The following is a 27,886-nucleotide window of genomic DNA, read 5'->3' as shown; positions in this document are numbered from 1 at the left end:
TTCACCAAATGCATTCTGATGCTAATAAGTTTATCTTTTCTTGACACGACTGTGAATAGAACAATGCTCATAACTGCTTGAAATGGAATAAAGTATGCAGGATTGATCGGATAACAATAAGAATTACCTGCTAATGTAAATCTAATGTAACAAATGTATTTTGGGCAACTCCCAGATTATAGAGTTTGCAACACAAACGTTAATGCAACAGCACAAGTTTGAATTATGTATAGAAGGAAAGGGTCTATGTTTCTGTTTTTGCTCTCTGAGACTCTTCGCAGAGTAGAGCATTTCAATGATTGATGGCTTCCGTATTATTCCATCCGATATGCCCATTCCATAACCATCAGGACTTCTAACTTGTCCAAAGTAAAACCTCGAGAAGATGTAGGACAATGAAACATACTACCTGCATCATGAATGATGGAATGTGAGACAGGTGATGCAAGGTGAAAAGCTTCAACATCAATAGCCTAGCAAATCACAACCCAACTTGTACTTGACCTACAAGAACACAGGAAAAGTACAATATGCTCCTGATGGTAAACCTTTCACTTAGAGCAGTTTTTGCAGTCTAGATACATGCCAAGTGTGGTATAATGGATGGAGAACATACCCTTTGCCGCCTCCTGATTTTTAAAATCTCCATCCAACCAACCAAGATAGTCGATCCTCATCAAGAAGCACCTTGTTATAACCATCTACCGCTAAAAAAGCTAAATTTTACCCCTCCTACCATTCTGTCCATTAAGCTTAACCCCACAGATACATGAAATAAATATGACATAAGAGAACTATATGATATATATACAAATAAGTAATTTCATAAAAGAAAAAAAAAAGTATTCCTTGACACAACAAAGGCTGAGCTTTGAAGCCAGGCATCTAGAGGCCAGTTGAAAAAATATTTTCTCCGGAAGAGAGAATAATTGTATTAGAAAAAGAGCATTCTAGTGCACAAGGCCCTGCAACTACGGGTCTGGGAGAGGGTAAACTATAGGCAGCCTTACCCCCTCATGCGGAGAGACTATTTTCATGTTTCGAACCCATAACACCCAAGTCACAATAGAGCTATCTTACCATTGACCAAGGTCCGCCCTCTATTTATAACTGCATGTGAGAGCTAAAAGTGATTGGTAGAGAAACTAAATAACTACATTAAACCTCAGATGGGGATCCCTAAGTCACCACCATACAAAATTGTAGGATCAAATTTAACTTTCAAGTTTGGGATGAATAAAATACCTATATGACGTAACATATGAAAAAGCAATATGCTGCCTATATGACATAAAAATAAATTCTATATGGATGAAGAGAGCAAAGATAAATTACATCAAAAGCGCCTCCTCTGCTGAGGATACCCGGTATTCTGCAGTCCCATTCCTGGATCTTTTCTTCTTAACTGTTTAAGAAGGCAAGTCTACAAATTACAGCCATATACCCAACAAAAGAAAACACTAATAGAGTTTCCACAACTACCTGCTGCTGATGAGCCGGAGCAGCCCCCCTTTGCATAGAAATATTACCAGGATTCAGACCACCCATGCCAGCTTGGGATGCAATATTAAAAGCTGCCATCCCTGCACCTGGCATCCTTTGCATTCCAACCATAGGCATTGGCCGAGGAACTTGTCTAGGAGCCACCACCGATGCTGCTGCAACACTCCCAGCAACAGCATTTCCAGATGATACCTGAATCCAGGAAATGTATGACATCAAATTTTATAGCTTTCAAGATGGCTGGTGAGATACATGGTGGATTAACTTAAAAAGATCTTCCAATTATCTAACTGAAAAGTAAATAGGAAAAAAAACACAACCAATGAAATGGAGAATTCTACAATCAAAATATTTTCTATCTAGACTTTTATGTGTAGCAATAATATATTCCTTTTCTAGATAATTACTAATAGCAGAATATTTGGATTTGAAGAAAAAAAGAAAACAAAAAAATAGAAATAAATTGTAAATTTAAATTTTGCAAAATGGCCTGCTGGTAGAAATATATGCATCAATACACGAATAATTAGCAAGGAATTTAGATAATTATACAATCCTCTTGCAAAGTCAGTTACTAGGACATAATATACATGCTTATTATTCATGCACTATTATCAAGTACCTCATCAGGTTTTGCTATATAATGCTAATTTTATAATAGCAGTATGTTGAATACCATCAAGAATGGCAAAGATTGGAAACAAAAGGTCAGAGCGACTGGAAACTATCACCAGAAAATGCAACTACTAAAGAGATATTTGCACAAAAAATTCAATTCCTAGATAACAATCCTGAATTTAAGACTAGTCAAATTCAAAGGAAGATGGACATGCTGCTGAATGAGCTATCATTAAGAGGATGGCATGTTTACAAAAAAAAAAAACAGCACTGACAATAACAAATATCAACTCTCCTCTTTCAGTAGTTTTCAAGCAGAATTCTTTTCCTAGATTAGTAGTTAGGAAGGGCACATGGAACAGGTGAGCACTTTCTTGATGTCGTCTGTGACTAGAGTTTGAATACATACAGTTCGATATCACAAGATACACACTAGTTTTTGGACTTAAAACATATGAACCCCTTGTAGTGGGTAGTCAAAAATACAATATCCACAAGCTGGAATCCTTCAGTGTAGATCCACCTGCTGGGCTAGTTTTGCTTTATTCATGAAGCATTCAAGACTACGTACCAAACTTCTTGAAAATGTATCCTTGTTCCATCCATCTGTAGCATCTGCATCCTTAACAACATAACATAAGCATTCTGCTGCAGTTTGGTATTGCTTGAGATGACATGGTACTTATGTTTCCATGATATTTATCAGCAACTACATTGCATATTTGCAAGGATGTAGCATCGTACGTTCTTATATGAACCAAAGGTATTACGTTGATTATTAAAAGAAGAAATTTTCAAGCCACAGTCTAAGATTCAGTAAACATTTTAGTACTTTAAGTTGCATTTTTTGACTATTTTCTGCAAGGAAGCATAGTCGAGCATATTTATTATAATATATTTTAAACCTTAATTTAAACACATTCACAACTTAAAATAAGAATATCCGACATGTTCTGAGGTTCAAGTTCTCCTATAATACCGGTTGAGAAGGTTGAACACTGATTGTCCCTTCAAAATCTGTAGTAGTGTCAACTGGACGCGCAGGGTAATTCACAGCTTTCTCTCCTGGCTGGGATGGTACCAGTGCACTGAGCATTAATGCCACATATACATGGTTAAATTATAAGTATATGGAAGATAAGCATCAATGATCCTGATATTCCATTAAACAGCAGATTTTTTCATGCATTAATCGCATACTTACACTAGCTGCAATAGTTCCTTATTAGATGAAAGCTAGTTTATCTGGATATGAATAAAAAGAATAACTTACTTGCGCCCCGGCAGAGGATCCATCCTAAAATACCTGGAAAAAAGAAAAAAAGAGTAGGCACTATTCAGAGATAGGCATAAATTAAGTGCTTTCATTCATTCAGCACAGAGCAAATATGTCAGACAAGAAATTCCAAACATCTCTCACATAAAACACAAACAAACAAATCATGGTTTACAAGGATCAGAGTATCATTATAGTAACTCATATAACCAAATGATAGAAGCTCTACCTAATCATGAAAACAAAATTAGAATTATTTCTGTCAATCTTCCGGTTGCCCCAAGTTTGCAGAACTCTGATCAAGGTGAGTTCCAGTGTGTAATCTGTTGGCATATCGCCATAGCTCATCCATATGACTCTCCATATGGTTTATAAGAACTGGAGGATCAAGCTATCACATCTACATCTTTTAGCAAAATATACATGTTGATGGCATTCTGTTTCCACTCTCAATGTGGGCAAATAATAGCTCAATGCAAGAATATCAATATAGACAATATTAACATCTTCTAAGACAAAAGAACATATAAAGCAAAATCAAGATGATTTTGCTTCAAAAGCGTACCATTACTTTAAGACCTACACATGGTAATGAGCATCTGCTTCTGCTTGTAGTTTGACTCTACTTGGTGAACAATTTGAAGACACTAATTCAGAGAAAAGAGACTTGGATACAAACAAAAGAAACAACAGGTACCACATAGCCAGACAATTTGTTCAATATGCCCTATTGAACGTTAACATGTCATAAAGGATTCCATCTGATCAGTTTGAGTTTTGTCCTTGGTACCTAAAGACTGCTTATAAAACTCCTCAAAAAGCATAGCCATGATCTTCAGTATTGACAGCCACCAATATTCACTAATGGGCTAGTCAGATGGAAATAAGCACATACCAAAAATAATTAATGAAATTTTCCGTGAATCAGTCAGTCAACTCAAATGTGGTCATCAAATTCATTCAGGCAAAAAAAAAAAGAACTTGAAAGACCATGCTCGCATAGTCATCAAAAAAGCTATTATCAAGTACTAAGCATGCAGATTCTAGCAGAACGTAATATCAACAAGAATGAAATTAAAAAACTGTTAGCTCTGAACATGCTAGCAAGTTACAACAGATCACTCAATGAATTGCTAATGTATTTAAAATTTTGTGGTGTTTCCTAAACCTCTTTATATGATAGAGCGTCAATTATTTAAGTCTTTCAGCTCCTTCAATCAGTCGATGCATATATCTGCAAATTCTTCACATCTTTAATCCAACTGCCATGAAAGTACTTCTATTACATTAACACAATCAATAATGTAAATTAGCCTCTTAACATAAGAAAATTGATGCCTTTCCAATGTAGAAGGAAGAGCAAGCTTAGGTTTGCTGCAATCAAGATTCCCAGGTTCTTAAAATACAATAGCCTCTCATCTTCGTGCAAAGAAAGATATAACGTGGTAGAGTTAAATTCCAAGATATAGGTCTTGAAAAGTACTTACTACAACTCATTGATAGTAATCAGAAAGAGACTGCTTAAGACTTCTATCAGCCCACGTGCAAGTTTTCTCCTTTCATAATGTTTCAACAAGGCCCTAAAAACTATAAACTTCACCTCTTTATCCTCACCATGTAGTCTTCGCAATGCTACCTACACTAAATTAAGGATTGTTCTGGAATTTCCCTCAGCTAAGCTCTTCATCATAATCTAAAATGAACAATTACCAATAAAACAATCAAAATAAAGATTTTTTCCACTATATAGACACTTTTACTATCATTAACTCAAAGCTAAATTGCACTCAAGTAGGAAAATTTTAGAGGATAAGGACTTAAATGTCAATAGAACAAAACAAAGTATGTGGAATGAAAATTCAGTAAGCACGGAAATATATATATATATATATATATATATATATATATATATATATAAAATACCAATTAAGATTGATGGACATGAGATACCACAAAGTGACCCATTTCATTATTTAGGATCTATTATAAAATTCTGGGGAGATAAATGAAGATACATGTAATAGAATTACAGCTGGTTACATGAAGCTTGAGATGCATCTAGAATATCATGTGATAGGCACATACTTGAGAGACTTTAAAGGAAAATTTCATTGAATAACAGCAAGGCCTCCAATGTTGTATGGCTGAGAGTACTTGGCAATAAAGAAAACATACGAAAACAAGTTGAGTGTAGCAGAAAAAAGAATGTTAAGATGGATGTGGTAAAACTAGAAAGGATAAATTACAAAATGAATATATTAGAGGAGTTGTGGTAGTTATATTACTAAGGACAAACTGATGAAAAATCGATTGAGATGGTACAGACATGTACAAAAAAAAAACAGAGGAGGCTCTAGTAAGTAAAGCAACTTTAGTTCATTTGAAGGTTATAATTAAAGAAGAGGAAAACCTAAGATAACACAAATAGAGATTGTGAGAAAGGATATAGAGATGCTTGGAATAACATTTGAGGTCTTCCTAAGTAGGAATACTTGGCGAAAGAGGATTCATAAAGCCAACCTCACTATAGTTGGGAAAAGACTAGATGGTTATGGTTCTTGTAGCCTAAAGCTAAAACATCTATTAGAGCCAAGATGAAAACCATAGCATACAAGCTGCACAATCTAAGAATTAGTATTAGCCTTAGATATGAAAAGTCAAAATAAGATTTATGCCCTTTCAATAAAATGATTCTCTGATAAACAGAATTCCATCCAGTGGTGCTAAAATGTCGAAGTTGATTGAGTAACTAGGGATTTACAACATAAGGTCTCAGTTTTCATAGCAAGATATATCAATTGCTATTTATGATAAACATTATAGAAAGTTCCAAGTTGGTTGATCATGAGAACTCAGCTTCAAGCAGTTTACAAGAATAGCCAGTTAAAAATTAAGCATTTTAAAAAACCAACATAGAAGGTATAGCATGTAACAATCATGAGGGCTTCCATTCTAGAGCTGATTTAACTTTTAGTAACTTAACCGAATCTGATACAACATTAGGGCCTCATGCTAGGATCTTGATATCTTCATCATTTCAAGTTCAAACAAAAGCAAGAAAAATAAATCATAATACATTTTGCCTACTTGCAGAAAATAAACTTCATAAATATGTCCGGATTTCAGATTCACACTCCTAATAATTTTCAAACATATTTATGTTGCTATGAAAACAGCAGGCTGACAAAATTAAATAATATAGAATCATAGTAAACATAATCCCGGCTATGCGTATTTTGTTTAATCCTGGCTATGCAGATTTTGTTTAATCAAATATTGATTCCCATTCTATCCTCCCTCATGGATAGTTTCTGCATGTATTGAGTCAACCATGGCAGACAAAAAAAACAAGGGAACTTTAATTAGGTAACAATTGAGTGCTTCATAAAAGGAGAAAAGAAAGATACTATAAGAAATATAAGAGTTTGATCTTTACTCATGCTCCAAAGCTTGTGCTGCAGTTATACGCTTTCGAGGATCATACCTGCCCCAGAAAGAACCCGAAAGTTGATAACATGTAAAATTGTAGTTGGACTATCAGTATCAATTATAAGTTAGGAAACACGAAGAATCAGCAATCCAACATTAACAATGAAAGTCGAACACTTAAGATTATTGTGTGCCAGCAAAAATACATGATATTGTCTGAAGCTCTATGATTGTTGTGGTAAGTGAATAAAGAACGGAAATAAAGATACAATGTTAATGTAAAGATTCATTCTCCTAACCACCAAGAAGTCACATATGGTCTTCTTCTAACAACTAATTTTTATTACATTAACAAGGGTCCTTCTTTAATTACTTATGGATTATCTGGAAAGACTGAAAACAATAAAAAGAGCATGAGGGAAAGAAAACAAAATGATCCAAAATCAAGAATATAGTAATAAACGCCAAGATACCCAATTATATGAAACTACACCATAAATGCTTATAAAACGTTACATTAAGCAACTAAAGAGAAAATGCATAGCAGATTGTACAAAACTGAGTAATCAAGTTGGAATCTAATAAAACCTAAAAAATACTAAGAAAACATAACAATACTACAATTTATAGTTAGAATAAATGGGGAAGCTGTTCCAATAATTCATTAAACAAGAAGAAAAATATGCTAAAGATGACCCTCGACTTGAATTGATTCATCAATCATGATGAAGCCATATAACCTTAAAAAAAAAGAAGACAAAAGGAAAATTTATATTAAGTGGAACTTTTAGACCCAGTGCATGTGGCATAAACAAGTTTATTATAAAAAATACATTATTGCACACTAAAGTTATATACAGAATTCAGCTTTTTCACCAAAAGCAAAATATGGTTCAAGAAATAAGTGAATGGATCAAGCAATTAACTAATGATGAACCATGTGAAAATCAAGGACTTAGGTACGGGTCCATATCATACAGCATTTTTTGTGAGGGTCCCTATCATCCAGTTGCATGCATGAACTGAAACATGCCATGGCACATGGTTTCTGGCATGATAGAAAGGGAGTGTATCACCACTGGTCCATATCAGAACGTACCAGCTTGTGTCTGTCACAATATCATAGAGACAGTACACTATGTTCTGATAGTAAAAGTTGAGAGATAAGACTACAAAAAGGAAAAATCAGATGTACCATACTTGGTTATTTTTCATTTTTAACCCCCTCAACTTCTTACTCTTCTTTGTTTATTCACTGTAATAATGTCAATTCACATTAAAGTATCTGTTAGAATCTTAGATATCTATGAAATGCATAGGCAATCAGCATTCATCTTCAATATGACCTAGGGTGTTAGACTCATTTCACCAGCCTTCCACCAGAGAACAAACTGTTGCCCAAATAAAGTAAATAAGTAAACTAAATCCCTGACGTGTTCTAGCATGTCAATACATATCTTTCAAGCTGGAAGTGCCTCTGTTCATGCTTATGCATGCTTAGCATTGATGCCATGCAACATGACTAACATGGCTGTGCATAACAGCTGAGACAAAATATATCATATGTTATTCCTTGGGAGAAACAACTCATTGAGCTCAAAGAAAGATAAGATTCACATGCGAAACATTTTCCAATTGTTGAGAGCATTTTATTACAACACTTAGTTGAGATCATCAAAAAATAAAAAAAAATAAATGCAACATAAGAACTAAATGATTTTTAATTTTCCTTCTTGAAGATTAGATCATCCATATTGACACCAACAATAAGGAAGTAAAAAAGAAGCCTAGCTATGAAGCTATGATAGTATAAATTATTGAAAAAAAGAGCAACCCCATAAAAAAAAAAGAGAACAAACCCATGTGCAATCATATTTTCAGAAGTGCTTAGAGAGAAATGCAACTCCAAAAGTTGCAACGGTATTTATCAATTTACAAGAGATCAGGACTCCAACTCTTTTATACAACTCCATTCCAACACCTTAGTTTCCAACTTCATACTTTCTTATATGTGTTTCCCAACACAGCATTATAATGGAAACACTTGGAATTGGGTTATGTATAGTTCAACTCCAATACCTGAAGCCACTAGGACACCATTTTTACATCTATATTTCACTTGGGGCTAAGGATTCCACCATGGGCCTCACCCCATGGTTTTACCTCTTACCTTTCCCCTAAGTTGGGAAGCCTTTCTTTTCCAACCTACTCCATCCCGCAAGACTCCAACTCTTGCCTTTTCCTTTATATTCGTCTTATAGAGTCTCTAAGACTATTATTTCCATACCCACAATTTTCGTTTGTTCCCTCCAGTAACCTCCCACACGCATTGCACGTATACAGTTTCCATTGTACTCTTTGAACCCCACAATTTAGTTGAAAATGAAAAACAAGTAAAAGGAACCATGCGGCATTGAGGTCGATAAAATGTAAAGGTGAATTTTAAGTGCTTGAGAAATATTTGCATGAACAATGAAGTATTAAAATCAGAAATTTGTAGCTTAAGATAAAATAAAAATAAACTGCGAGATTCTTTCTTTTCTGCACAACCCCAATATGAAAGACAACTGATACAGAATGTCCAAAAAGATCCACATTTTCAATAGATATTTATTACGAAATAAAGAGAACAATCTTTTTATTGATATCTCGAATGAATGGAAAAACAAGTGAAATTTTCTTTTCTTATTTTCTACAACTTGTGCATGAAATTTCAAGGTGAAGTAATTCCTTAATTACTTTGCATTGGTAAATTACTTAAAACAGGCATGATTTAGATGGAGATGTTCAAAGAACAAAAAAAGAATCTAAAGGGATTACAAATAAGAGCTGTTGGAAACAGTGCTTAAACCATTAATTTTAATTGCAAAAGTTTGGTTATTACATATGTTATACTGAGGGTAATAATATCATATACCAATACAAGCACCAATTCTAACACTTTTCTAAGTGAACAATTACAATCAAGGTCTTAAATACCACAAGATGGGGTTGTTCTGGTTTTTCTATAGAACAGGATGTCCACATCCCGATACTCAAGACGATGATCCTATCTCATCTCAATACCTTCCTGACTTGCTTGTCCCACACTCAAGATGGTGCTATGTCCCGACACTCACAAAGGTGCAAAACCATGTTATCATACCAGTATTTAGAACCTTGCTTTAAATTATACAAGATAGGAATCCAAAAGTTCTACTAACCACAACCAAAATACTCTAAGACATCCATATTTCCTAACTCTGATCCACAAGATCATGAATATTGGGAACAATGTTATGGGGATAGATGGTATTATCTATTATGTCTTGATATACGACTGCAAATATACATAATCTTGCATCAATGACATTTTTAGGATATTGTGAATTAACTCGTGTTTTCTCTTAGTTCTAGGTGACTGCTACTTAAGAGTATACAGGTCTCTGATTTATATTTTTGTAAGAAACATATAAACAGTTAATTTGGAATATAGAATTTGTGAATAAAGCCGCATACATACATATCCAGATATAATCAGTTGTCATTAGATACTATATATGAAGTTTTCAGATATAACCCCTCATACCAATATGTAACATTAACATCCTTAATAGTGTCCATGCAACATATATGAAGATGAAAGATATATCAACATATTAATATTATATAAATATGCCTTCTAATATAAATTCAATATTGTTAACTAGGCCACATGAGTTCATTGAATCCCCTATCCAACATAAATCTCAGCAGTAACAAAAACCATAATGAACCATAGTGTATCTCAAATCTCAGCAACTTGATAGTATAATTGAACAATGTGAATAAAAAGGGCCAACCCAATTTGAGCAATTGTACAGGGAAAATTATAAAAAGCGATAAGAGTAAATGGTGTTCACATTTCAGACCTATGAACTTCTATAATTCCATCAGTTCTTCATTATATTGGTGGTGAATCCTTTGTTGTCCTGTTACCTTATACAAGGACATGTTGGGAGACAAAAGTTTTTTTGGTGTCTTTGAGAGAAAGAGGTGATGATGGGAAAATAAGGAGACTAGAGAAGCTGGAATTACTCTCTTTATAAAACATCAATAAGCCCATTATTATAAATGCAAAAAATGTCCCTAAATCTCTCCAGCATGTGAAAATTATACAACATAAATATCTTTGTTCTGTCTATCTGGTTCATACATTTACTCTTAGTCAATTCTAATGTACATTGAATTCAAAATAATAGAATTAGGCATTTTCCAATTAAATTTTTACTAGGTTTTCATCATCCAATTTTTTCCACTATAACTGCAGTTTACTCCTTTGATTTAACTAGTTATTACGACTATCAAAAGTTGTCCTTCCAAATAGTATTTTTCATTTAATTGCAAAAAATAAACAGGAAATATAGGACCTGATATAAAAGAGGTCAATATAGACCCTAGTAGGACCTACCAACGTGCAGATAATTAAAACTGAAAGAACCTAGCATCCACCTCTAAAAGTCATGAAATAGTCAAAAAAATTGAAAAGAAATCTTTTACAATATAGCTTTTATGTTGTGCATGAGATACATATTTATCAAAGAGATGCAAGGTCGAATTTTTTTATGCATAAATTATGTTGGGGCTTTTGCAAGGCCTCCGCATCTACCATCCAACAGAATGTTTTCTTCAGTTTTTCGCTAACCAATTGGTGCATTAAGTTTAAAAAAATAGTACGCGTTAAAAAAAGAGCAAAAAAATATTGAAAGCGGAAAAGAAACTTGAGATATTAAATTACCGGTTTATACATCATAGAACTTATGGCAGTTGATATAATCTCATTAGTGAGGCCAACTCGCTAAATCTATATAAAGATTGCATTTGCAAACAGAAAATGACATGATTGTATACCTAAAGCAAGATTCTTGGTACCCAACCCTACACTGATGTCACTCTGTCATTATATCGGTATGCTCGGTATGAGGGTCAGTTCGGCATACTGAATATCGGTACAACTTCCGTACCGTGAACCAATACCGAACTAGTACAGTACGGTATTTTGCCGTACCGCCCAGTTCAGTACGGTACACGCCGTACCACCCAGTTCAGTACGGCGTACCTTGATCTAGAGAATACAACATGATATGGATTTCTAAAACATCTAACTACTAAGAACACAATAGTAAGCCTCTATAGATTAGATCACTTTACATACTCGAGCATCTTTGAAAGAAGATCGTATGCAGGACTCTTCTGTGCTAGATGGACATAGCTATGGAGAGCAGGGTTGTCACTGTACATGGCAAAATTGAAGTTAAAGAAACACCAATCAGCAAATTTACATAAATATTAACATTAAATTTTCTTTTAAGTCGATGATAAGACTTACTACTTATGTCCCTGTATATGTTGTTGATCATTTTGCCAATATGGAAGATTCACTAAAGTAGGCCACTTCTCAGGTGTAGGGTGCCCTGTGAAGAATGATATCTAGTAACAAATTTCTGCAAGAAGCATAGTAGAGAATATTCAAAAACTGATAGTGCATTCTTACCTAAGACCTTGAATATCTTGTCCAATTGATCAAGCTGGGAAAAAACATTTAAATTTTTGAAACAACAGTGGGCAAAATTAGATAACAATCCTTTCTGATGTCTGAGATGTTATATCAGTGAAAAACAATAAAACAAGAAAACAGCAAAATGTATGTCACTTGCAACAAAAATTACTCCTACCTGAAATGGGTTAGGGGTAGCTTTGACTTCCACCCCTTGAAACAATGGTTTCAGAGTCAGTAGCTCAGCAAAAATGCATCCAACAGCCCACATATCTATGTGTTATTAAGGTGGCATTTTTTACTAATAAGCATTGATAGGTCATAGTTGGAGAGAATTGATGAAAGGTACTAAATATTTAATCAATTAGCAATGCTAAATCAGCTTTATCTGAAGTGTCAGGATACCAACAGCACTTGTATAGTGTTTTGCTCCAAGTAGCAGCTCAGGAGCACGATACCAAATAGTTACCACAACCTGTCAATTATCAAACCCCATATATATAAGTTTGGGAGAGAGTGAACACTAACCATTACAAACCTGTGAAAAACCAGCAAATACAGAACTGAATTCCATCATACAACAAGGAAGAAGTTTGTGAATGACAACAAAAACATCAACTACAAACTCTTTAAAACGAAATCCTTAGATATTCATGCACAAAAAGCAAACAAGTACTACCTAGCTACATTCAGGAGAACAGGTTTTGCTACAAACCCCAAAATCTACATATTTGGCCTCGATTGTATTTTCTCATCTAAGAAAGCTTTTGATTATGAATTGTAACTTGTTCAACATATGATTTTTTACATCTTATTTATCAGATTTTGAACTTCTTACATCTGGTAATCCATGTAACGACACAGTTAACTTATAACTCGACCCAACAATATCTTTGTTGGGCAATATGAATTTTGATTCATCACAAACAGAAGCAATGCAGTAATTTGTTGATAACTCTTCCAAGGAGCATTGTAGTGTCTTCTGTTTCTACCAAAAGGACATCGTATATGGTTTGATTAAGGATGATACAACAAGATAAATCCAGATATTGGTGCACAAACTTTATCAAGCAACTAACGGCATATTCTACCTTTCAATCCATGATCAAAACATTATGGATCCACATTTACTCATTCAGTAGATCTAAAGAAATCAACAAGTAAGGAAAAAATATTTAAGATCTTAGGACCCAACCCAGGTTGTAATGAATTGGTGATCAAAGATCATATGCTCACCATATCGATTAATTCTACTCTGTTTGAATACCTAATGAAGGTAATATTAAAATTGCTGAGTGTCTTTGGGATGCACTCCATGATTATTGCTCTCGATACTCCAAGATGCAACATATGCAACTCATGTTTGAGTTTCACAACAGCAAGAAGCATCTCAGCAAACCTGGGACAGAGTATCTCAGCAAACTCATGAATTTCTGATCAATAAACTATAACATCCATGGTTTTCATCTCAGGCAAGATATCACTTTGCATCAGTATCAGGCACTCACTGATACAAGATAAAATATCTGCCTTTTTATTATAACAGCCATTGAAAAGGAGAGATTATGATACCAGCAGATCTGATATCAGTAAATCAGCTGCAATTTGCTAATCCTCTTTCCTCATATTATGGTCTTTTAATCACAGCCAATGACATGAGACCAATGCCTGACGGAGATCTGGCCCACAATAGGAGGGGAAAGCATGGTTAGGACCAACAGGTGGAAAAGGCAGTGGTTCTGCAATATATACGCCAGGATCAAACTCTGCTAGACACTATTAGTTGTTGTGGGGGAGGGCAGCAGATAGGCCACGGCCAGCAAGGAGAGCTTGGGCAAGGTGGGGAGATAAGCGGTTAGTGCTAGCAACAGCGAAAACCGACAAATTCGGATGACAGTGTTGGCAATTGAGACAGTGGACAACAAGTTTGCCATGGTTGGGCAGGAGAAGTCAGGTGGAGGAGAAATGGGAAAGCATAGAAGTTTGTAATCGATAATATTGCAATTAATCCTATTTTACCAAAAGGGCTGAAATTTCCTTATCTCAGTGCTAGTTTATTGATCAAGATATCCAGTAGCTTTCATATTTTGAGAACCCTTTAAATCTCCCATCATGTTCAAGACATGCCGATATCTTGGTTCATCTCTGTATTTGTCACCCACCAAGATGACTGATATCAGTAACACCTTGGTCACATCTAATTGGTAATGATAGCACAGGTCATTATGCATTTAGCATCCTCAATGAGGATTGCCATAAGTTTGTGACCTATCTGATTTTTAGCACTTCTACTTTGTGATTCACTGCCCTCAAACTATGGCCCCTTGTAATTTAGTTTCACCCTTCTGACATGAAGCCATAACCTAATATGGAAGGCATGTAATTAATTGATAAGTGAGACTTCCCATTACTTCAAAAATGATATAACTAACACATTACCTCAACTAGTTTGGTTTGTGGTTATCTTCTTCTACAAATAGAGCAGTCTATGACCAAGTTTATGAATAAATTAATTTAATTAGAAGAGACATCTTTTGAGTTCTCTCAGTTCTTAGTGTCAATCTTCTTCGACTCTCTCATGTAGTTCTTGTTCCCCTTTTTCCTTTATCAAAAGGTTCTCTATCTTTTCATTGATTTTATCTCACGGTTTCTCGTTATTTTCTTTTCTCACCCTTATTTCTTCCCCGCTAACAAGCAGGTTCCCTTCCTCCATGTCCCACAGGTTTGTCCATTTTTCACTTTCTTTCCCTCTTTCTGGGCCCTCCTCTTTCTTTTTTCTATGACTCACAACCCTCCTTTCTTTACTTCTTCACTTCAATAGCATGCCTTGTTTTTTAAATTATTCTAATCGTTGACTCATTTCTCTATCCTTCTCTTTATCAGCTAACTCTAACTTTTCCTTTGCCTTCTTCTATTCTTCACTCTTACCTCTTCCTTCTTTCTACTGTTCTTTTTCTTATACTTCATTCCCCTCTCGCCTATTCTTTTTCCCCCCACAATCCTTCCCTTCAGCTGAAGCAACAGACAAAAGTAGTTGGTAATGGTGGTGAAAACATCTATCAAAAATTCTGACAACTAATCAATCTCATACATCAAACTCTAGACCCTTTCCATGTCATGTAATGCCATAAAACCCAGCATTGCTAGTCCCTAAGTTTCTTCCACAACTGATTGGCGCTTTTACTTGGTTGCATATATTTTCATCATATTTTGAGACTGATCTAACTTGAATTTTTTATTTGCTACCTAAAATAAGTTGGACTTCTACTAACCGGCATATACATGCAAAAGTCACATCAGGAATTATAGTTAAATTCTTAAAATACATGATCTAGATCTTACAACCCGGATCAAAACAGCTCTAAATGAACCAGATCCCATCATTGGATAAGGATCACAAACTTTAGATCCATGTGATGGACTATAAATTTTTTGAATCTTAGGATATAATTTGACTATGTTATTTACATGTTAAATGAAGGTGGTAATCTGGTCAAGTTAGGTTAGATGCAGGTCAGGTCAAATGTGAGTCAAGTCAAAATTTTGTCGACCCGACCCAACCCATTTGTTAAACAGGTCAAAAATCCAAAAACATGAACATGATCTTTTTATTAAATAGGTAAACCGACCCCAAACCCACATAACTTGTTTGATAAACAGATTGAAACAGTTTAAACAGGTTAAGCGGGTCTTGAACGGATTAAATCAGTTTTAAGTGGGTTAATTGGGTCTTAAATGAATTAAATGGCTCACATCATGACCTGACTCAACTATTAAACAATCAAAACAAGTTAAACAAGTTTGAGTCAACCTGTCTAAACATGACTCAGACCCATTTTTTCAAATCTTGAACCTGCTTAATGCAGGTCAGTTGTGGATCAATTGGCAAGTCAGGTCATTACTTGCCACCCCTCATGTTAAATCATGTGTTGGCCCATTTTCTACAATTTCTTTCACTATCCGGTTCTTAACTTACATACCACTAATAAACCTCAATTAGTAAAGTAGCAAGTTTGCTACTGGAGTTCACAGAGTTAGCAATAGATGCATATATTTGTATTGTCATAGCCATATGTTAAAGTCTTGTTTATTCTAATGCATTTGACATAAAAAGACAATTAATTGATAGATAGTAAATTAACATCTTGAATAACCAAACAAAATGTTCGTTTCATTAGAAATACTATATATGCGCCTGAATTGGTCAAAACTAGATGTGTTGTATGTATGCTTTTTATTCTGATTCATCCGCTTGTGTTTATTAATTTTCACATTTCTTTTGTGTTTAGGAATCTTTGAGAGAAATCAAAAAAAAAATCTTAGGATCTATGATCTGATTCATGATCCAATCCGCTCTAGCTGTTTCTACAATTTATGACTTGATAACACAACAAAAGCACTCAGAGAGAACAAAATAGAAATAAGCTTTTGTATAAGGAGTCAACCCATGTATATAGAAACATGTTAGGTGAGAAAAGACAAGGAAATGTCCCATCCACTAGTAACATCTTTGATTTGAATGATAGAGTTTCTACCCCATTTTCATATAAAGGTTTCAATGGAGCTTGATATATTCTAGCAAGTCCAAAATCAGCAATTTTCACAACTCCATGCTCCTCGCCCTCACCCATAACCTGATTCATATCAAACTTCAACATGGAGAAAGATAAAGGCATATTTATCTTAAAACACAAGATCATTAACTTCGTTGATAATTGTACCAGAATGTTGGATGGCTTGAGGTCTCGATGTATAATCCAATTACTGCAACCAAAAAAATTCAAGGCAATTTAAGTAAGCTTATTAGAATTAATGCTAATAATGTGTATAATTGCAATGATAGCCCTAAAGCACATCAAGTTGAAAGGGAATCACAGGATACAATAGAACCATGAAACATGAAATCTAATTATCATTCATTACTATTATCTTATATATGAACCAACCTGTGAAGATAATTGAGCCCATTGAGCAGTTGCCAAAGAAGTGATTTCACCGTGTATTGATTGATCTGATGGTTAAGCTTTTCTCTATGATGTCTGATGATTTCCTACAGCGCATAAGAAATAAAGTGAAAAAGTGTTATGACTTATGACACTATAAATAACAAAAATAAATAGTGTAAACTGAAATACTGACATAGTAGACAGTAATATAGAAATTTATTTTGCCCCTCAACTGACATTTGAGCATACCTGTTGGATGCCCTTGCATTGACAAATTACACCCTAGAGCACAACCATTTTATGAGTGCCTAACAAAGAAGCTTGAACCAATATGCTTATCAGTAGCTTAAATAGTCTATTTAGGGCATCAAGCCTACTCCGGAATCTTGTTCCAACTCATTCACCAATTTTTGGCCTTTATGCCTCCTCATTGTCAAATTTAATTAATACGATGTAATATGAAGCAACCAGCTCTATGAAATTTGTAACATATGCTTTTCTTGTCATGTCTCTGAAACACAAGCAAGCAAGAAGAATTGGCTTAAACCAGTGAGAAGATCCTTAAATCAAGTAAGCCTTAATCCAAACTACTTGGGGTCAGCTACAAAAATCTTTTTCCTCCATTCTGCTAGGTTTAGGAGCCATACTTTCTGAAAGAGTTGAGAAGACTCTCCAGATACTTTTAGGTATACACATAGTTTGCAGGAAAGTTTCTTCAAGAATAAAGACAAATTCCCTTGCACACACTGCTGGTTTAGATCACTAAGATTTGTCTAACTTCATTAATATGTAAATTGAGGCCTTTATTTTGTTTGCAAAGCAAAATTCATGGATTTCAAATTTCAGCTAACTCTATTTGATAAATATGCATGAAAAAAATGTAAAAAGCCAATGGAACTGAAATTGCATGCTTATTAGAGCGAAAATGACATGCAAACAACCATTAGAAATTTGCTTCCATGCCAATGCCACCAGATAGAGAATAGTAAAATCAAGCACTCGTAAAAAATAGTCTAACTCTTAAACTTCTTTTGGCATCAGTAGATATGCATTTGCTTATGCTTCATATACTAATGAATTATTTTTTTCTGAAGCATCAAAAAAGATTCAAGATTATGAGTCGTAAGATTAGAAGTAGTAAAATAGAAACTGAACTGAAATTTGAGAGTTTCAATTGGGGATTCAAAGTACACTGACCAACAAGGAATGTCAGATTTCATGAGGTGAATCAAGTTCTACTGGCCTGAAGTTATATATTTGCTCCACTTCAGCCTACAAATAATCTTTTAGAAGCAATATGCAAATAAGCATATAGTATGGGAAGGAACCAAAGTGAGCTAGAAGGGGCCATTACTATCTTAGAAATAAAAAGTCCTATCATATTGTACAGTTATCAGTAAGAGACCACAAGAACTTATTTACAAGTAAGCATATAGCATGAGTCGGAACCAAAGTGAGCTAGAAGGGACTGTTACTATCTTAGAAATACAAAATCCTGTCATATTTCATGGCTATCAGTAAGACACCACAAGAATTTATTTTCCAAATCAAGGCAATTTCTCTATTCCACATTGAATTCAAAGTATTTATTATTATACAAATCCTATGCTTAAGAAGACAGATCTTATCAAATAAGAAAAACCATAACACCATAGGGATGGAATGCATACATCTCTTTTTTTTTGGTACAAGAATGCATACATCTTTAGAGCAAAACTATTTAGGCACAATAACTACATTTGAAGTTTGATTTTCCAGGCTCAAGATTTGACATTCAGTTTTTTTTCCTGAAAACTACACTAGCACATACAATGCACATAACAGCTATTTGAATTAAGGTTCACCGAACTGGGACCCTAGAAGGTACCAGTCGGCAACCGGTTCAGCATGATACAGGTCCGTACCATGTCATTCCAGACGCACCATCACAAGAAGAGCCAGAGAGGAAGGGGAGAGGGAGAAGGAGAGAGAAGAAAAGAAAAAAAGGGAGGGAGAGAGGGAGAGGGACGGGGAGAGAGGCCGAAAGCGGGTTGCCCCTGTTTCATTTCGAAATAGGGGACAAGCCGTATTTTTTTTCAAAATTCCAAACAATTTGCCAGCTTCAGTTCAGAATTTTAAGAAACAAATTAGCGAAGTTAGCAAAATGTTTACTAACTTCAGTTCAGAATTTTGAAAAGAAAATTAAGGCTCATCCCCTTGGCAACGAAATAAGGGCGACCCCCTACCAACGAGATAAGGGCTTTCGAGCCCTCTTTCTGGCTCTATCTTGGCCTCCCTCCCTTCCTCCCTCTTCCTCTCCCTCCCTCCCTCTTTCTCTCTTTTCATCTATCCTCTCTCCCTCCTTTTCGAATCAATAGACTGAATCATTTCGGTCCCTGGCCTCTTCGACATGATTCCACCATCCATGATTTAAATAGTTGTGACTTCCTGGTTGGAGAAACACTAATTGAGTGTGAATATTGTGATTCTGTATTTTCATTACCAATAATAGTGCATGCGCAAATCCATGTGACTACTAAAAATTTGGGATATAAAGTAATTTAATTTAATTATAAATAAAAATTTCGGATTTAAATATTAATTTTTGAAAGAAGGAATAATGGCGAACAAAGGATCATGGGTTGCTAGACCGATAAAATGAACAATTTTTAATATTAGGGTTTGTGTCCAGCGGAGAGCAATTACAAATGCCAAGCAAGAAGATTTGCAAAGAACCCTCGTAATAAAAGGTCCAGTATGAGGAAAAGTGTGAGGAGAGACCGTGTTCAATGAAGATATTTTATTGATCATTATAGCAATTGAAAAGTTGGGAATAAACAGATCTTGTATTCTCCCATTCGTCTCCACTTTTCTTCTCACAAATACACCAAGCATTCTGTCCAATTATCCCCTCTTCTTACACATTTTCCACCGAGCTATTGTACCTAACTTCTGCAGAATAGCAACTTGCATTTGGGCAACAAGTGGTCTTCATTTGTTTTAGCGAACTTTTATTGTTGTTTTGATATTTAATGCAATGTAATGACTCAAGGATGTTATGAGCCAATGTCTAGACCTGAAGGGAACCAACACAAAAAAAAAGTAAAGCAAGGCATAGAGCCATTCTATGCCAAGGTATGTTACGTCAACTCATGTTCACAGGTGAGGTGTTGGTGTGTCTACGACAGTGGAGCCACATTAATGCCAACGGGCCATGCCCCCTCCCCGTCTGATGGATACCTCTTCTCTATGACTTCCCTCTATACATATATTCACCCCAATTTTCGGCCTTGTGAGGTCCTACAATGTCAAAATCAGTTCACAATTCATTTTCTTTGACAGGCATATTTATTAGGTTCCTAATTAAAATCTAAGATTTTTTCCCTAACCAGGAAATACAGACATTGATTAGAATCCAATCTTAGCAAAAATCCTAATTAAAATCATTCTCCGATTTTCTATTTTACTATGCTAAATTCTATGGGAATTTGAAGAATGGAATCCTTTTTTTCTTAACTAAACTCTTCTACAGCCTCTCTTTCTCCCCTTGACCATCTCAGTTCTCTAACCAATGTTTGGGGCATCTCTCTTTATATGCAATTTGTTCCTCTCCAAGATCTCTATTTCACCTTCCCTTTGCATTGGCTACTTTGTTTTGTTTATAGTTCACCACAGGTCTTTCCAAGCTCTTCAAATGGTAATCACCAACTTTGACAGCAGATGTAAGTAGCTTTCTAATTCTATTGTTTTTTCAAGAAAATATATATGAACAAGCAAGATTGGCTCAATAAAGTAGCATACATTCACTTGTTTCGACAGATTTTTTGGGGCACCTAATAGCTGAAAATTGTATCATCCCTAAAAAATTCTCCATCATACCAGATAATGCATAGTTCTCCTTGAGAGTTTTTATTCCTTTCTTTAAAATCATAGAAAAAAGTAATAGTATTTTTTATGCAAATGAATAATTATGAAGTGAAATACTAAAACATCAATATATATATATATATATAGAGAGAGAGAGAGAGAGCAACTTGGGCACTCCTTTAGATGATTCCTAGTTCCGCCCATACGTGTCTAAGTAAGATCCTTCTGATACTTAAAAATTTCTTTCTACAAAACCATCTACTCTATTGTTATATAATGTTTAGGGGTGTGCACAAAACTGACCAAACCATGAAATCGGACGAACTGGTCTCTTTGGTTCCAGTTAAGCCAATTTTTCCTATAGTTGGTTTGGGTTCGGTTGAAAAATTCTAAAATCGCAAAAAACCGATTGGGTTTCAGTTTGGATTCCCAAACCAAAAAAACCAACATATATATAGCCCCTTCAATGGTTTCAGCCCTAACCCTCATCATTTTTCCTGGTTCTTCTCCCCACTCGAACAACTGCCCATCTCACCATCTCTTCTCCCACCACCATAGCCACAAGAGCCCCTCACCTAGCAGGCTGCCACAACTCTTCTTCTCTCACTGGACCTTGTCTCGTCGCAGCTTCTTCTCATTACCACCACAACCACCAGAGGCCCCTCATCCAAAGATGACGAGCCAATGGTGTCATTGCCAAGTGTGTCGAGCGACCTAGATGGGCAGGGGAGACATCTCTCTTGTGCCTCATGGGGTGTCTCACCTCTTTCAAGCCCCACTATATCCCCTCATAAAGCTCGCCGAAAACCACATTATCAAGTCCTCACCACTTTCTTTCCTCTTTATTTTTTTAATATTTTGCCCTCTCTAATTGATTGCTTCACTTCCTATCCTAATATCTTTCTTTTGATTCTTGGAAAGGGAAGTATGGAGAAAAGAAGTTTTGGAGTAAGATGTCTAGAAGGAATTGAAGCATCCAAAACCTTTCTCTAGACTACCCTGACTCTAGGTCCCATTTTCTCTCTCCACCTTTCCTCTATGATTTGTAGATTTTTCAGATGGGTTTTTTGGATAAAATCTCCAAGAAAACGCTCATGCACCGACAATGCCCTGATCTTCTCAACTTGGTACAATGAACCTAAAATTGGATCTCCTCAACCCGATAAACCGAACCAAAACTGAACCAAATTTCTCGTTTCATTTGGTTTTTATAAGCTATCAATTCGGTTTTGTTTCCATTTTAGGAAACCAATTTAAATCAATTTGGTTTCAATTTTACCCTCAAATCAACCCGACCTGACTCGTACACACCCGTACCAATGTTCATGTTCAATGACCGACACCAATACTCTAGACTAAAATGAAGGTTCTGTGTAACATAGCTACCAAGATAACACCTCACTTTGGATATAGACTAGGATCCGGTTGAGTGGGTCTCCACTCAGATCTAGTCAAATCATGATTACGTGATAGGGGTCCAACAACAATGACCCGAGACATTGGATATGATCTACTGCACTAAATTGCTTGAACACCAAAAGTCGTGTGACTTGGAGATCCCTAACCTATGCATCAAGTATTCAAAAATGTGTGTATATGTGATATACATGCATACATGCATATACATATATCTATATAGTGTTGCCGCCAAAATCCGACCCAACCTAATGGCTCTTTGAGATTAGTGTTGGATTGGTCGAAAGGAGGCAAGTCGAATCCACTAGATCAGACTAAACTCAGCTTAATGGCTGCCTGGATGAAAAGTTCTGTCAGGAACTTCAAGTCCAACTTGAAAACAAGAATAGATAATACCGAAGATCGCCAAATTTTGTTCAGTAAGGAACCCTCCAATCCCTAAGTCAGGCAAATATTTTGAAAAATAATGAAGACTTGAGATAATAGTGAGAGAATATCAACATAAGAATGAGCATACCTAGAGATCCCCCATATGCCCTTTATATAGAACAAGGATGATATCGGTTACTGAGAAAGGCAAGTGTGCGCCTTAACCACTCAATAAGCAATAACCACCCGCACATGCCATGGAACTTAACTACTCAAATCATGCAGTAACTACACCACATACGGGATGAACTGTAACCGTTCTGCAATGTGCCTCATCAGCGCGTGGGGTTGTAACCATCCCTTTAATGAGCTTTAACCGTCTTAAATGTGCTTTAATCCAGAGACATATGATTTGTTGGTGCTGGTCATCCACACAGGTCGGCAGCTCAATCAACTGCTTAGGTCAACAAATCGATCAAGACCAAAGTTAGCTTCTTAGTCCACAAATAAGGAGCTACGTGCAAGGGGCTTCCAAATTTTATAAATGGTAGAAAAGAAGGAAGCCAAACCCTTCATATAGAAGGACAGACGGTTCTGATTAACGCGCCCGTATGACTACCTAACCTAATCTACCGCTACATGTCAACTCGGCATTTGCTTCCAAGATGGTTACTTGAATCACTCTTTCAAGCGGCCTTAAGAAGCCTAATCGGTGCATGGAGAATCCCACTAAATCTAATGTCACCTCGAAAGAAACATAGAGCATTTAATGCAGTATTTCAAAAATTCTAGGCTTAACCCAAAGCAAATAGGTGTGCCCCTTTGACAGCTCAACTTGATCAATTTGGCTACTTCTGTCATCATCCAAGCTCAAGAAGATAGCTTAGACTCGAAAGTGGGAGAACAAGTGATGTAGTATAAAGTCGACCGTTTGTGACTACTACCAACCTCAGTAGCAGACCAAGGAGCTGACCTCGTTCTTAACCGACTTGGCGACCTAAGCAATTGACCGAACCGCCGACCTACACGGACGACGAGCAGCAACTAGCCACGTGTCTCCAAATTAAAGCACATTTAAGGCCATTAAAGCCCATTAAAGAGACAGTTACAACTCTATACACTAATCAGGCATATTGCAGAACGGTTACAGCTCGTCCTGCACGTGGAGCAGTTACTGTACCATCTGAATAGTTAAGTCTCACGATATATACGGGTGCTTATTGCTCACCAAGTGGTTAAGGCGCATGCCCGTCTTCCTCGATAACCGACATTAACCTCGTCCTATATAAAGAACATTCAAAAGACCTCCAGATACGCTCATTCTTATGTTGATATTCTCTCACTATTCTCACATCTCTACTATTTTTCTAAAATTCTTGTCTGACTTAGGCATCGGAGGATCCCCTGCCAAACAAAATTCGGCGACCTTCGATGTTATCTCTTCTTGTTTTCAGGTCGGACTTAAAGATGCTGATAGAATTCTTCATCCAAGCAGCCACCAAGTAAACCTCAATATAATCTAGCAGTCCAACCTACATCCTCGCTGACCAATACAGCACTAATCTCAAAGAGCCACTATGTTAGGTCAGATTTTGGCGCCAACAATCATGCTCCGTACATTTTAAATTATTATCAACCCAAAAAAATCTGAACATCATAGAATATTAATTAGGCTAATGTGACACCTCCAAAATATTTTTTTGAGTTATAAAAGTATTATATATCATCTATAATATGTCTAAATATTATTTTATTTGTTACCAATAAACATTTTCGGTACAAACATCAAATCCCTTGTTGTAGGGATGTGATCCTATTGCTTGTAAAGTGCTCTAACTAACCACTAAATTCAAAATTATTTTTATTGATAAAAGCTTACTTTATAAAAAGTACCATGGGAAAGGTGCTGCTACCTTATCCTGTTGAAATCTTATAGGCAATCTTGGCTTTTAAAATGAAAAATCTCTTCTTTTTGGCAAAAGCATTTAATGCCACGATTCTTCATGCCATGAAACTTATTGTGCCGTTAATCCCATGCTTAAGTCCAAATTAGAGGGCAAGTAATTGACAACTTCTATTTCATGAACCATAGCTAATCTTAAATCCATGCAGAGAATCCATCAAGAATTGGAGAGATGTTGACCAAACATCAAATCCTGTTTCAACATCGAACACTTTGAAGAAATCTAATAATGTCTTAATTTGTTAACTTTACTAATTTGCCATGGATAGGCATCAAATGAACCATAATACTATTGTGCTTCTTTTCAACTACTACTACTGCTGCTGCTGCTGCTACTGCTGCTGCAATATTCTTCTCTAGTATGTACTCATATTTACTTTACTAATTTGCCATGGATAGCCTCAGAACATTTATTTAAGAGATTATCTTTAACGAACAACTACATGGGAAAGTAAATGTAGAATTTCATTATTAAAGGGTCAAGATTCAAAAGTTTTGCTATTTATGACAAACATCTATGTCCATGCAAAGCCCATAAGTAGTTAGACTCTAAGAGGCAAATGGGAATGTTCCAGCCAGGCAGCGACAAAATAAATGAATTCATATTATAACACTAGACTCATGTATTGAAATTCTTGCTATATTGGGAGAAAAGGACAGATATACTTTTGGTACTAAAAAAAGAATATTTCTCTTAATCATATGAAGGTTCTGATCTCACCTCCTAAAAAGGAAGAAAGGATGAAGAAGGAAGGTTTGCTTTCTCATTGGCCCATTCCTAACTGTTGGATCCGAAAGGGAATAAAGCACGCAAAGAGGAGGCGGGGGTAAGGAATCTCTTTTCTGCAACGGATAAAAATCAGCGGAGCAGATTTGACTCGGCAAAATGTCTATCCTTCTGTATGAGTTGATGCAGAATACCACTTTTGAGTGGACAGAAAGTCCATGCTCATTTGTTTCAACAGAATAACATGCATATGCTCCTGGCCATATTTCACTAGGTTACTTAGACCCTTTGATTTAACTTAAAGTATCTGCACATAACATTTAAAATGACATTGATTTGACCCTTGGACATGGCTCTGTGACAAGAATTGTTTACATAATGAAATGGTTCGACACTTAGACACACAGACACCAAACACATGAACCCAAGTCCATGTAATGTTGATATTTCCCAATAAAACTGCTCAACTTGTTCGAACAATCATAACAAATCTTACAATTACATTAATCCTAGATTACAAGACACATGGATACACAGCATGTTCAAAAAGTTGTGAATTGTAAAAGGCACTTCCCAGAGGGTCTCAGTTCTACTTACATACAGGTCATGCTCAGCATAGTCAAATGCTAGATACAGCGACATATCAGCATGGTTGATGTGTACATTCACAAGTTTGACAACATTCTCATGAGAAATTTCCCGTAATAGCTGCATCAACAGCAATCCACCATGAGAAAATGATACATAGGCAAAAGAACTACGGCATATATTATCATGTTAAAATATTTTCATGAGGAATGGAGTCAACAACATGCGAGCAAACCAATGGGTAAACACACAGAAAAATGCAAAACAACAGAGAAAATGATGAATAATTGGAAGAAAAAAAATCAGCTGATAGATAAAGGTGTCAAAACCTATTCGGCTTCATTCTTGTGAATATGACAACCCTCCTCCTACCTAAATCACATATTACTACATTGTCCCCTACTTTATAACCTGCATCCTGCATCTGTCAACCTTTATAGAATTGTTAGATGAAATATTGATCTAGATTAGGTCACGGGTCTGGATAAAACTTTTCTTTGAGGGGAGAGGGGGAAGAGAGAGAGAGAGAGAGAAGGAAATTATCTAGTTGCTCCTACCTTTCTCTCAAAAGCAAGCTGTATAACCTTAAAACTCATTATTGAACACTAAACCCCATATTTAATTTATTAAAAAAAAACATTTCCAATAGCAAAAATTCAATCTTCCAAAGCCATCACATCACTTGGTCATAAACAATTGCAGAAGCTCAAGTAAAAGTGACCACTCTATTGGAGGACGAATGATCCAAAAATACCATTTGGATTTGGTTCGATAGAATAGATCCTTTACACCGTACTCAAAATAGCAAAATACCATAAAATCCTCCTGTTGGATCAAATAACAACCTACCATTCCCTTAGCTCACTCGCCAAATTGAACCATGACATGCTCCATTTTCACTCAGGGAATTCAGATCTCAACCAATATAGTGTAATTCACATCCAAAGAGAATCCCATCTCCCCCAATGATTTATATCGTGCACAATTTAAACAGAAAAGGTAAGTAATTATGTTCAAATCAAATCGTTGTCCCACAAGTTACAAGATCTTAGCAACAATGCCCACAAGGAAAGGCAGATTCCACGATAATTGGCAAGCATCGATGATTTCCTCTTATCTCGGATCATTATACCCAAAAAGAAAGGGGAAAAAAAATAGATGTCCTTGGTGCCCGTAAACAGCCCTTATTCAAGAATCCATCAGCATCAGGGGTTAAAAGATCATCGAACCCAAAAAACAAGAAGAATCAAACAAAGAGATAGGTTTACTGATAAACTAAGATGATTTAGAGTGACGGGATGAGGAGAAGGGCGGAGAAGGTACCATGATTTCGCGAATGGCCGTGGGGGAGACGCCATCGCCCTCTTTGGATTGCTTAAACTTCTTGATCGCGATGCAGCACCTGCGGTGTTTGGTCCGGGCCAAGAACACGAGCCCGTACGTCCCCTCCCCTATCTTCCCCACCAGATCGTACTGCTGGAGCCACGCCGGCCGGCCGCCGCCGGCACCCCGCCCATCGCCCATCTCCGGCGATCCCCTGGCCTCCCTCGCCTCCTTCCTCTCTCGGCCGCGCCCTTACCCGACTTTCCCTTCGTTTCCCCTCCGGTGGTGGCGCCGCGGGTTCTCAAGAACCAACCAGCGGCGTATTCGCCCCTATTTTTCTCACTTTCTAGGTTGGGATTTTTTTTTC

General features: G+C 36.1%; 1 protein-coding gene across 1 annotated transcript; it reads right to left on the bottom strand.

Moving 5' to 3' along the window:
• Positions 1–27,886, bottom strand: LOC103714524 (cyclin-dependent kinase E-1). Its single transcript, XM_008801802.2, has 16 exons — positions 27,520–27,886; positions 26,206–26,316; positions 17,288–17,391; positions 17,063–17,105; positions 16,877–16,975; positions 12,747–12,816; positions 12,520–12,614; positions 12,339–12,372; positions 12,174–12,258; positions 12,000–12,077; positions 6,834–6,881; positions 3,395–3,427; positions 3,101–3,209; positions 1,483–1,695; positions 1,336–1,405; positions 1–409 (listed from the first exon to the last, which is right to left on the bottom strand). Exons 1-15 carry the CDS (start codon positions 27,718–27,720, stop codon positions 1,337–1,339), a joined length of 1,392 nt encoding a protein of 463 aa, XP_008800024.1. The 5' UTR covers positions 27,721–27,886; the 3' UTR covers positions 1–409; position 1,336.

Source organism: Phoenix dactylifera, chromosome 2, assembly GCF_009389715.1.
Source record: "Phoenix dactylifera cultivar Barhee BC4 chromosome 2, palm_55x_up_171113_PBpolish2nd_filt_p, whole genome shotgun sequence".
NCBI lineage: Eukaryota > Viridiplantae > Streptophyta > Magnoliopsida > Arecales > Arecaceae > Phoenix > Phoenix dactylifera.
Note: the sequence above shows the minus strand (reverse complement) of the source record. Positions and strands in the feature narration are given on the sequence as shown.